This window comes from Perna viridis, chromosome 14 (assembly GCF_037379345.1).
Source record: "Perna viridis isolate PV_CMFRI_1.1 ecotype Kerala chromosome 14, ASM3737934v1, whole genome shotgun sequence".
NCBI lineage: Eukaryota > Metazoa > Mollusca > Bivalvia > Mytilida > Mytilidae > Perna > Perna viridis.
The window spans coordinates 3,189,723-3,203,097 of NC_142458.1; the positions used below are offsets into that span (position 1 = coordinate 3,189,723).

Genomic DNA, 13,375 nt, shown 5'->3' on the forward strand with positions numbered 1-13,375 from the left:
CGATCCGTCAAACAGATCCATTAAACCGGTGATCGCATTACATGACCACAGAGCGGTCACTGTATTTTACAGTTTTCGTTGTTTTATTTGTCAATATTACACATATTTACATAATGCCACAGATTTTAACATCAATGTATACTTTTATTTCACATTTCGTTTATTTTATACAGATCGTCCGTCATTTTACATAACAAAACTGCAATCAGATCGATCATCGATCCGTCAGCGGTCATCGATCCATCAAATCGTTGCGCGGATCGGTTCATGGACTGTACATGTAAACAAGAAAATTCCTACTTTCAGCTGCGCGGGATTTTCGTATTTCCTTATTTCACCCACGGGTTGAGACAAAACACATGCAAAAATAGCATAATTAAATAAAGAGTTAACGAACAACTCTATCGTATCAATATCGAATATGTTTTTGCATGAAAACTCAAATAATAATTTTATCGAGAATAACCGATGATTATTTCTTGCAGTATTGACACCTGGTCGTGACGTATCACTGGCCTGAGTTAAATGCAGGACCTAACTTGAAGTGAGAAAATAATCAAACACCTTCTGAGTGGGCAATCTCAGACACCATTGGGTAAGATGTCCTATCTCTACATCCGATTAAATAAATTCACATGACGAACACATCTTGCATTTTTTAAATAATAATTTTGTTTAGTCTTACGTCTGAATCATTCTTATAAATATATATTATAATCAACTCTTGCAAAAACACTGTCTACTATTCATTACAAATATGTTGTCGTACCAGCAGACAAAGCCCAAAATAACATTGTTTTTATGTTTATTATCAGAAGTAGACGTAGAAAATAATAGCAATGATAAGACCTATACTGCCACTACACACTCCAAAGAAGAGATAGTGAATAACCATAAATCTGTGAAATCCTCTTTTGGTCTCTCTACCAAAGACGATGATTGCGATTTACCGTCTGCGCACAAGAATCCATACAAACAATGTTACATAGCTGGACCTGCCAAATGTACCACCAAACCTCTTTCAAACGTTTAACTTCTATACTCACGACTGTCAAAGAGGGTCTCTAGTCTTACCACAACACTTGTTACTCCCGTAGTGATATAAATTCAATGTGGATCCTGAAAAGTTCGAAAGATCTTTTGGAGACCTTCAATTCAAGCCTATTATCAGAATATAATAGCATTAAAACCTATGATTTTTCAACACTGTATACATGTACTTCTATTCCCCATACTCAGTTAAAATTCCGACTTAAAAACATCATACATCGTTGTTTCTCCAAAAAGATGGCACACCTAGATACAAATATATAGTTCTTGGTAAAGACTCTTCATACTTTATAAAAAATAATTCCAAATCATCTTCCAAATATACAGAAGAAAACGTTTTGAAAATGCTGGAATGTTTTATCGACAACATATTTGTCCAGTGTGGTGGACGCGTTTTTCAACAAATGGTCGGCATTCCAATGGGAACAAATTGTGCTTCTCTACCGGCTGACCTATTCCTTCACTCTTACGAGGCTGACTTTATAGTTGATCTGATCCGAAAGAAAGAACATCGTTTATCCAGATCCTTTTATCTCAGTTTCGGTATAAAGATGACGTACTTTGTATTATCGTATATTCCTAGTTTCCGATTTGATACATCGCATCTACTACAAAGAACTTGAGATAGACAGACACTGTGAAGTCAGCCTCATATCTTGACCGACACTTAGAGATCGATGGTAAAGGAAAACTATTGACCAAACTTTACGACAAACGTCATGACTTTCATTCAAAATTGTCAACTTGATTTGTTCAGCGTGTCATAATTTTCCTTTCCTCTTTAGTCTTCATCGGACTTGATTTTTTATGAGCAACTCAGAAGGTGATTTTAGAAAAGCACGGGACGCTTACCTTACCGGTGCACCTGGTCCACGCTCCCAGTTCTTAGTAGAGTCCGAGTCCTCATTTACTTTTGTTTCTTTGTATGTATTATTTTATTTACTTTATGTTCTTTGTCGTGTTTGTCTGTTTTCCATGTCTTGTCTCTGTCCCTGGATTACATTCTTTTGATTTCCGCTAGAATCTTGGTTCCTTTGATTGCTCTTTCAATAATCTTTGTTTCTACCCAATGTTAGTCTCCTTGGTCATTTACAAATTGTAACCTTTTTGTTGACTCCTGAACTTTCTATCCCTTTCTTGACCTTTGTCTATGGGTCTTTCTATCCATTTTGTTGACCGTTGTTGTTTGTCGCTACCAATAACCTTCTAGTTTGGCTTAGAGCGTTGCTGTATTTCTAATATATTTTGTCGATTCAAATCATATGTGTGCATTTTAGAAATATTAACATAAGGGCCATGCGAGCAATTAAGTCGACAACTCCTATCATATGTACACGTACATACCTAATATTGTCAGGAAGTCTTGTACACACTAAACGCTGCCAGGAAGTCTGTACACACTAAACGCTGTATTGAAGTCTGTACACACTAAACGCTGTCAGGAGGTCTGTACGCACTAAATGCTGTATTGAAGTCTTATCTCTACGCACCAAACGCTGTCAGGAAGTCTTATCTGTACATACTAAACGTTGTCGGGAAGTCTGTACAAACTAAACGCTGTCATGAATTCTTACATGTATCTATACACACTAAACGTTGTCAGGAAGTCTTATCTAGTATACATATATAAAACATATTTAAAGAAGATAATATCTTGCAAGAAATTGAAAACTGTAAAAAAAATCTTGTAAAGATCCATATAAAAAGATCTGTAGAAGAGAAATATGGATTACTTACGGAAAATAAATTAAAAAGCTATGATGGAAATAGCAAACTCTCACTATAAAAAATATATAATTAAGCCTTTATAAAAAAAAAATATTCAAACTTTCATGACTTCTACATTATATTATATTTACACGACAATAAAATATTTGAAATTTGAAATTTGAATTTGAAATATCTGTACAAAATATAAGGAGTAGAGTAGTATCTCGGGTGTGGAAAGTAGTTCTGTTTCATTCTGTGGAAATCTATTTCATATAAGTATTAATTCAATGTAAGGAAAAATATTTTTTTCTCTACTTTTCTAACCTTTTTTAACACGTATTCGTTTCCCCTAATAATTGATGGGGTATGCTGGAAACAAGGCGTACAATTTACCTAGGGGACTCCGGGTGAGTTTGGAACTGCTAACCTGTTTGAAATATTTTGTTAACTTCGTGCAAACTTTGGACAAACGTGAGAATATAATAGCCTGGACCCACTTATTTTTGATCCAAGCAATCTCCCCTTTTAAAAAGTTCTTGACCTGTAAAAAAGTTGCACGAGACGAGGTTAAAAGAGTAACAACTCTATCACACCTGACTAAACTACAGGTATTTGTGATCCCTGTCTATTTTACTGATTCTACAGAAACCTGATACCGACGTGTTAAGTCAGTGTATTACTACACTTCATTAACCTCGCTATTGTTGAAGAAAGAAAGTTTAAATGTTAGTGAATTTTATTTCATATTTCAATTTCGTCATTTGAATTTAAGTGAAACTAAATGTTGTGATAATGTTACAACATGTGGCTGAAATATTTTTTGTTGCTTTTATTTCATTACTTTCTACAGAAGCATCACGTAAGTTTCTATAAGAGGCAACCATTTGATTCCGAGGGACTGACAAATTTCGTTGGGGCAAATCTTTTTTCTTAAAAAATATCGAATCAGAAAATGTATGTTGATAAGCCATACGACTATATTATTATTTCATTATTCTGTACAGAGGAATTGGAAGGTCAGATTTTTTAGGCCGCAAAATTTCCGGATCGAGATATATATATTTACAAAACTGCCCACACCCCACCCACTTCAGTATCAAATGGTCGACTTCTAACATCTTCAGTAAGTGACTACTAAAACATAAACAAGGTAATTATTTTATCTTCCTTTATTCTTTATTTAGAAATATTGACTATTGATACGTAAATAAGACTAGTGTGAAGCTAGCTGTCAATACCGGCCCGCGTGGAAGCTACCTGTCAATACCGGCCCGCGTGGAAGCTAGCTGTCAATACCGGCCCGCGTGGAAGCTACCTGTCAAAACCGACCCGCGTGGAAGCTAGCCGTCAATAAAATTCATGAATATTCGTAAGATTGGGGTGCATTCAAACAATTTTAAAAAAAATTAAATACGCGAATCGATTTCACTACTCTTAATATTTTGCGTGCAGAAAATAAGGATAGTGATAGAACATAGTGTAATTTTGTATACTATGGCGTACTTATAAATTTGTAAAGATGTTATGAAATATAAAAAAATAAGTTAAGTGTAATAAAAAAGGGTGTCGAATACGCAATAGGGGTGAATCCATGATTTCAGACACAAAAAAATAATCAAATTTTAGGAGGGGGATGTGGCCCCTATGAATCAGTGCCCGTGCAGTTACCTTTTTCAACATGTACACGAGCATATTACTCCTAAAATTATTTTCTAATCCTAAGAATTATACCGTAAAGTATAATAAACAATATTCAAAATCTTATTAGTTTTGAATGACAATTTAAAAAAATACTTTGACCCTGGGAACTATGATAATTTCGCTTATTGTCTCCCTTGAAAGTCATTTTGCTAATAAAAAAAAACTCTGTCACTAATAATAAACTTTCAAATTTCTTATAAAACTTTAAAAGAGAAATAATGACTTTTTGATAATAAAGTATACTACAGAAAATTTGCCGGAATTTTGAATTATTTGGAAGACTTAAAGTTTTCATGGACTATCTTGTTCAAAATGATTGTATTAATATAGTATTCATTTCTACAACTAAAGTTACATATACGGAGCTGTAAATATAGACATTTCAACTTAATGTATGAAGTTGTATGGAAGTAATTCCTGTCTGACTTCAAATTAGTTCGTATTAAAGAGGTAGGAATATATTTTCAAGGTTGACAAATCTATATCTCTTTGAACTTTCCCCACGAGTTTGAAACAGGGGAAAGGGTAAATAGTACCAACGTTGTGAAAAAAATTGGTGTTATTTGCATAGAAAAAAAGTCTAATGGATAAAACAAAAAGTTACATGTACTTGTTATAGTCCATGGGCTGGGAGGATCCACCGTGCACCCCCACTCATCAACTTCATGGTGATTGTTAGGTACCTTTATACCTCCCATTACCGAATCAATTTGTCGCCAAAGAATAATCTCGGATTTTTTTTTCAGTATAAGCCTATATTTGTAGCCCTTTGGGTCAAAAGGCCCAAAAGATTTTTGTGACTCAATTATTTGATCGTCTTTGCCTTCCTGGGATAGCATGTGTAAACAAACTTAACAAATTTAGATATCATCGTATAGCCCAATGAAATGTCTCAGCTTCACAATAGTTCCAAGAAAGTTGCGGTAAAATAAAAAAAAAATGTACCCCTATCCAGCCGAAAAATCGCTTAAATTGGCATATTTTTCAATGTCAAAACTCCTAGAGTATTTATGTCTCAGTAAAAAAAATGACTAAATTTGTATTTTTTGTTTAGTATTATCACAATTTATACTTCTGGGATGCTTTTGATGAATTTTGGAGATTTTCGTAGTCAGAATTTATAAAAAAAAAAATGCGAAAATGGGATTTTCGATTTTTCGGTCAAAAGTCACATAAATTCAACTCTTCAAATTATCACTCAAATAAAGCGTCTTAAATTTGATATCTTTCAATAGATTATTTAATTTCCTACATAAGTAATTTATGAAAAACTAATTTTCAAGAAAGGATTTTTAAAAAAATGTTAAAAATATTACCCCTACCCCTAGAAAACTGGTCTCAGTATCAAACAGAATTCTCATTCACAGCATACTGACATTCTAGACCTCATATTTTAGGCATTCGTGATTAAGATAATGATGTACCTAACATATCTGATCAATTCAGGCGCTTAGATTTTCCTTTTGGGTGACATTACTATAAGATCGGAAAAAATGGGAATTTTCAGAATTCTAGAATTTTCTACTATATCACCCGATATTATCTTTTTCAGAATACTGTTGTTTAAATATGATTTTGTATAATACGGTTCATTAATATAACGTCTTAGCTTCAAAATGTGCCCAAGTAATAAATATTTGAACTTTTTCAAGTTAAGTACGGTGGAAAATTGCCACCTATACCCATGATAAAAAATGCCTCAACATGTACTAAAATGTTTTTTTTTAATATAAACGGTATACAATAGACCTGTTGGATACTATTGTTTTAATTATCGATGTATTAACCATATTTCTTGAGATAATTGAAAGAGTGCACCTACAGTTTTGTAAAAGGATACTCAATCTCAGACCTTCGACCCCAAACTTCATGGTGTATGGAGAACTTGGACGTCACCCATTACATGTTCGAGCAAATATGAGAATGGTCTCGTTCTGGTGTAGACTTTTAAAGAATGAGACAAAACTTAGTAGCATTCTTTACAAGTTGATGCTAGCTTTAAACATTAACGAAGGCATGAACTTTAGATGGATTGCCCACATCAGATCCTTATTTGACAATACTGGTCTTGGATACATATTTGCAAATCAACTACACATTGAATGGAATACTCTAAAGCCTGTTTTGTATAACCGCTTTAGGGATCAGTTTATTCAGAGTTGGTTTTCGAATATAGTGAATTCATCTAAAGGGGATTTTTATGAAACTTTTAAAACAGATTTTGGCATCGAGAATTACCTCTTACGGCTGCCGGAGTCAAAAAGAAAATATATTACGAAATTAAGAACATGTAATCTAAAACTACCAATCGAAACGGGTAGATGGAATAAGACCCCTCGACATGAGAGGATATGTCCTCTGTGTAGGAATGGTATAGGAGATGAGTACCACTATCTATTTATCTGTGATAATGAATCTATTGTTCAGCTTAGGCAAACATACATACTAAGGTACTATTATGTGAATCCCAGTGTTTATAAGATGAAAGGAATGTTAACTTTTTGTCATGTAAAATTGTTATCTTATATTGCAACTTTTGTAAGCAAACTTAACAAATATTTTCTATGATTATTGTATTACTTTCTGTCAACTTATTCTTCCTGTCATTGTGTATTTATATATTTATTATTGACCTCATGTTACCTTAATTGTGTCTGAGTGTATCAATAAAATCTATCTAAATCTATCATTTCAGTCGCGTATTTTTCAGTTTTAATGTGACAATAATGAGCTTTTCATGAAGGACGGAATTTTCGGAGTTTCATATTTTCTTCAATGTCACCTATAATTGGCAATTTCTTTCAAATACCGCACTTTAAACAAGCTTCTGTATATTCAAATACAAAAACATAGTGTGTTAACTTTCTACTGAGCCTAAGTAGTAATTATTTGAACTTTTTCAAGTCCAAATAGGTTGAAAATTGCCACCCCTACTCATGATAAAAAATGTAGCAACATGAACTAAAATGTCAATTTTTGGCATAAAAACGGTGTACAATAGACATGTTTTGTTTTAGTATTTTAATTATCGATGTATTCATCATACCTGCTCATTACAGGGGCGTATTTTCAATTTCAAGATAACAATAATGAGTTTTAAATTTCATAAAATTGAGGAATTTTTGGATTTTCATATTTTCTTCCATTTCAACGGTAATTGGCATAGTTCCCTACTTCAAACACACTTTTGCATATACAAATATGAAGCATCTAATCTTTCTAATGAGCCAAGGCATCGCATACTTTAACGTATTCTAAGCCATAAAGGCGAAAGAAATGGTACCCTTCACCCACTAAAATTTCCGTGAAAAACCCAGAATTTGTATGTGGTAGATTAGCATTTTTTTTTAAATTATGTTGGATATATGTTTACCAATCATTCATCGTAGTTGCTTCTTTGAAACCTTTATATAAAAATGATGATATAGCAAACAAAATCAAATCATGAAAAAACTGTGATATTTTAAACAAAAATTATACAATTTATGTGCTAAAATGCGTGATAATCTGTTTTATTAAATTTCCCCTTTTTGTAATATTTTGTCGCCATTGGGACTATAAAAACATAATTTTCCTTGACAATGGGATTGATACAAGAAGATCTCCATAATAAATGCCAGACAGACATTGCGTACAGTTTGTGTATGCTATCAACGATAATTTTTTTTCACATGGGGGCAGATGTTAGTGGGTAGGAATACCACTCTTTCGCCCAAATGGCTTGGGATACGTTTAATTGTGCATTGGCTTGGCTCATTAGAAAGGTAAGATGCTACAAAATGTGTTTGAATATACAAAAGCTTGTTTGAAATAGGGTACTTGAAAACATTGCCCATTACAGGCGAAATGGAAGAATATATTAAAATCCGAAAATTCGTAATTTATGAAAAACTCGTTATTGTCAGCTTGAAACTGAAAATAACTCGCCTGAAATGAGATGACATGTTGAATACATTGATAATTAAAACAGCATGTCTTTTTTACATCTATTATGTGCTAAAAATAAAGTCCAGATTTAGGTAGTCTTTTCATGGCTGGGGCTGGCAATTTTTCACCTAATTAGACTTGGAAAGGTTCAAATATTTATTGCTTGGGCTCATTATAAAGCTAAGGCATTATATAATTGTATTTGAATACACAAAAGCTTATTTGAAGTACGGTATTCGAAAAAAAAAAAGACAATTATTGGTGAAATGGAAGGAAATATGAAATTCTGAAAACCCTTCTTTATGAAAAACTCATTATTGTCACATTGAAACTGAAAAATACGCCCCTGAAATGAGAAGGTATGTTGGATACATCGATAATTAAAACAACAGTACCCAACATGTCTATTGTATACCGTTTATATATAAATTATTAACATTTGGGTTCATGTTGAGGCATTTTTTATCATGCGTAGGGGTGGTAATTTTTCACCTTACTTGACTTAAAAAAAGTTCAAATATGTATTACTTGGGCTCATTTTGAAGCTACGACGCTATTTTAATGTACTATGTCGCACAAAAGCTTGATTGAACTACGGTTTTCTGAAAAATGGGAAGTAACAGGTGATACCGAAGAAATTCTGAAATTCTGAAAATTCCTTTTTTTTGCAATTTATAGTAATTGTCACCCCGAAAAGATACTCTAAACATCTAGATTGATCTAATGTGTTGGATACATCATCAACTTAATTATAAATGCCTAAAATAAGAGTTCTACGGTGTCATTATGCTGTGAATGAGAATTCTGTTTGATACTGAGACAAGTTTTCTAGGGGTAAGGGGGGGGGGGGCACGGGTTGTTTATCTCAGCCCACGTACGATTACATATACATGTAAGGCAAATCTTTGATTTCAATAATATAAAGCAAATTAAATTGCATGGTAACTAATTAAATACGTTGGAATATACAGAAACGTAAACTATTCAAGATACTTTCCAGTGCTGATAGCATTTCAAACTTTCCGTTGTACGTGTATTGATAGCAAGGGAGAGATTTTGACAAAAGATACAAATTTGTTACCAAAATAACTCCTTGTAGTATCCATTCTCGAGCAAGACGAAGATAATATGTAGCGTGTTTTTCAATTCCTTTTTCTAATACAAACCTATATATATTTTAAACCATTAAAACTCGAAAAACATAAGACATATCTGAAATTTCTATGCTAAATGCAGGTGAAGATTTTTATGAGGAATCCAATAAAACTTTATTTTTCGAAATCGGTCCAAAAATAAAAAAAAAAAAAGTCGATTTTTTTTTCGGGTGTGACCCCTTTTGCTCCTTATAACTCGAAAACCGTACGAGATTGCTAAAACCTTATTGAAAAATTTAGGCAGGGATTTTTATGAGGGATCCAATAATTTTTTTTGAAATTGGACGAACAATTTTTAAAAAGTGGATTTTTTCGGGTGTGGCCTCTTTGATCCCTTATAACTCGGAAATCGTAAGATATCTTAAATCTGATTGTAAATGCAGGCAGGGGTTTGTATGAGGAATCCAATTAATTTTTTTTTAAATCGGACAAAAAATGAAAAATACGATTTTTCCCGGATATAGCCTCTTTGGTCCCTTATCACTTGAAAACCTTAAGAGATATCTGAAATTCGATTCATAAATGCAGGCAAGATTGTTATAAGGAATCAAATAAAAGGATTTTAAAATCGGATAAAAAATTAAAAAGCTGAATTTTTTGGGCGTTGTCATACTTTGATCCTCTATACCTTGAAAATTCCAAAATACATGAAATCAGCTGAAACATTTGTTTACAATAATTCAATAACACTACAAAAAAGAATGATTAAAATCGGAAAAAAAACAAACATTCGACATGGGTTTTAGTTAAAAATCAATTTTTACTCTTTCTGGTCCCTTTTTTCTAAAACAGAAGGCCACAAAGTCCACATCAAATAGGAACCTTCCTTTTATAGTTAGTAAAATCATATCAAAATTTCAGAACAATCGCTCATACACAAGTAAAAGTATCGCATGGTAACAAAATGTCCAAAGACGACGAGGACGACTACGACAACTGCGCCATAATATACGACTGCAAATTGTTTGTGGTCGTATAAAAGGGGCCCCTTACCACTTATGTACCAACTTTGGTGTCTGTGACTGGGACCAAGGTCCTGACCATTAGTCCATCTTGGGACGGAGATGAGATTTTATGCCTACTTGAGGACTATCAATTCCCTAAATATTGGGAATTTCAATGTCTTTTTCTGTCTTCGAGTAAATTTTAAAAAGGATTCCTATTACCACTTATGTACCAACTTTGGTGTCGGTGTCTTGGACCAATGTCAATTAGACCATCTTGGGACTGAGATAAAATTTTAGGTCTACCTGAAGACTATCAATTTCCTAAAATATTGGGAATTTCCATATCTTTCTCTGTCGTTGAGAAAATTTTAAAAAGGGCCCCCTTACAACTTATGTACCAACTTTGGTGTCGGTGTCTTGGACCAATGTCAATTAGACCATCTTGGGACTGAGATAAAATTTTAGGTCTACCTGAAGACTATCAATTCCTAAAATATTGGGAATTTCCATATCTTTCTCTGTCGTTGAGAAAATTTTAAAATGGGCCCCCTTACAACTTATGTACCAACTTTGGTGTCGGTGGCTGGGACCAACGTCATATTCATTAGTCCATCTTGGGACTGGGATGAGATTTTAGGCCTTCTGAAGAATTATCAATTCCCAAAATATTGGGAATTTCCATGTCTTCCTCTGTTATTGAGTAAATTTTAAAAAGGGAGCCCCATTACCACTTATGTACCAACTTCGACGTCGGTTGCTGGGAACATGGTCGATTAGTCCATCTTGGGACTGGTATAGGATTTTAGGCCCACTTCAACATTATCAATTCGAAAAATATTGGGAATCTCCATATCTTCCTCTGTCGTTGAGAGAATTTGAAAAAGGGGTCCCCTTACCACTTATGTACCAACTTTGGTGTCGGTGGCTGGGACCAAGGTCCATTAGTCCATCTTGGGACTGGGATGAGATTTTAGACTTACTTGAGAATTATCAATTCGCAATATATCGGGAATTTCCATACCTTTACACAGGTAAATATTTTTCACGTGAAATTCATGTGAAATTCACATGAAATTAACATGATTTTCATGTGAAATTCACAAAACACGAATTAAATGTGAACATTTCGTGTGAATTTCACGTGAAGGCTCCATCCACCCGAATTTCGAGTGAACTCTGTCACTTAGTTTATTTGCTCATTTCAGGTGAAAATCATGTGAAATTCGTGTGAAAATCTTGTGAAATAATTTTGCCTGTGTATCTGTCGTTGAGAAAATTTTGAAAAGGGGATAAGTGATAAGGGGCCCCCTTTTTAACATTTTCCCAACGACAGAGTAAGATATGGAAATTCCCAATATTTTGGGAATTGATAGTCCTTAAGTAGACCTAAAATCTCATTCCAGTCCCAGCATTGACGGCGTTTTATTTTGAATATATTTGGTAGTTGTTTTAATCTGATTAATAATAACTTATTTTAGGTTTTCCGAAATAGACTGAAATCATATGGATTTTTTTTAGGTTTTCCTTTTCTTTTTGATACATTCTTTTCTATTCATAATTCTGTTTAGTTTTACGAAATAATTCTGATAAAGCCGAACAACCAATTAGATAGGGTCAACTATATTTTAAAAATGTAGTTTTGAATACTGCGCGGGTAAAGAAAATATCAAACTTCAATTTTCGATTATATATTTAATTAGGATAATGCAGTTACAGATACAATTGTGTAATATTGTGAGTTTGGCTTTGTTTAATATTGATGACCAACTTGAATTCAAATCAGTATTTTATTTCATCATATAAAGACTATGTAGTTGAATGAACGAACTTTTCATTGAAAAAAGTCAGTATCATTGAAATGGTAACTAATAATTGTTTATAAAACTCTTAGATAAGAACACAATCAAGCCTAACCCACTCTTGAAGTTCCAAATATCCACAATAAGTTATTGTAAGGAATTTACATTATCTAAATATCTTTGTTACTTGTAGACATACGTTTGTTATCTTAAATGGACCATCAAATAAATTAATTTACTGTTTTCTATATGGATTTCTAATTTGATGGTGTGCTTCAAAACGAGTTTTCGCTGTGGTCTGATCTAGTTTGATTCTTCAAGTACATTGTGTACAAAAATCGGAAAATTAAGAAATAAAGAACATTTTTTGCGATGTTTTAACTACATTGTACTACATAAGTGATTAAAACATCACTTGCATATTCTCACTCGGACAACACAGTTTTGTATAAAGCACTAATACAAATTACATGTACATTTCATACTTCGAACTTCTAATCTGGAAAATTTATTATACTATCGGAAAGCATGGAAGGATCGATTAAAAAATACTAAAAATTAATTCTGAACAATTTTATCACATACCTGGATATTTGATTCTAAACAAACCTATACTAATGTACTAAATTTGTATTACGGCGAGTTACCATAACAAAGGAAACCAAATCTTATAGTCAGTGGTACATGTAGATCCACGGGGCGGGGTCCGATCCCCCTTTTTGTCGTAGAATTTTGTTAATTCCGTGCAAAATTTGCCAAATATGAGCAAATAGCCTGGATCCCCAATTTTCGGGAAACCATATAGAACCCCCTTTTTTAAAATATTCTGGACCCGGCCCCGCCCTTGATACAAAATGTAATACTACTGAAGATAAAAAATATTAAAAAAATATTTAGAAAAATCTTCTTATTTTATTCCTATTTAACGTTTTTATTATATAAATAACTTAATTAAAATTTTGAACGCACCGCTCATGAATATTATTGACGGCTAAGTTATTGACGGCTAGCTTCCATGCGGGCTGGTATTGACGTCTAGATTCACTTTAATCGTAAATAAGATGTTTTCATATAATGCACATGTATG

At 33.1% G+C, this 13,375-nt stretch overlaps 1 protein-coding gene across 1 annotated transcript in view; it reads left to right on the top strand.

Annotated features, from left to right (window-relative positions):
• Window positions 1–543: 543 nt before the first annotated feature.
• LOC148597757 (cadherin EGF LAG seven-pass G-type receptor 2-like) overlaps window positions 544–13,375 on the top strand; it is a gene marked incomplete at its 5' end in the record, with an annotated part of 34,396 nt that continues 21,564 nt past the window's right edge. Inside the window, one exon of the mRNA XM_088562078.1 lies at window positions 544–595. Within this exon, the coding sequence (XP_088418204.1) occupies window positions 544–595 (52 nt within the window). The remainder of the gene's footprint in view (window positions 596–13,375) is intronic.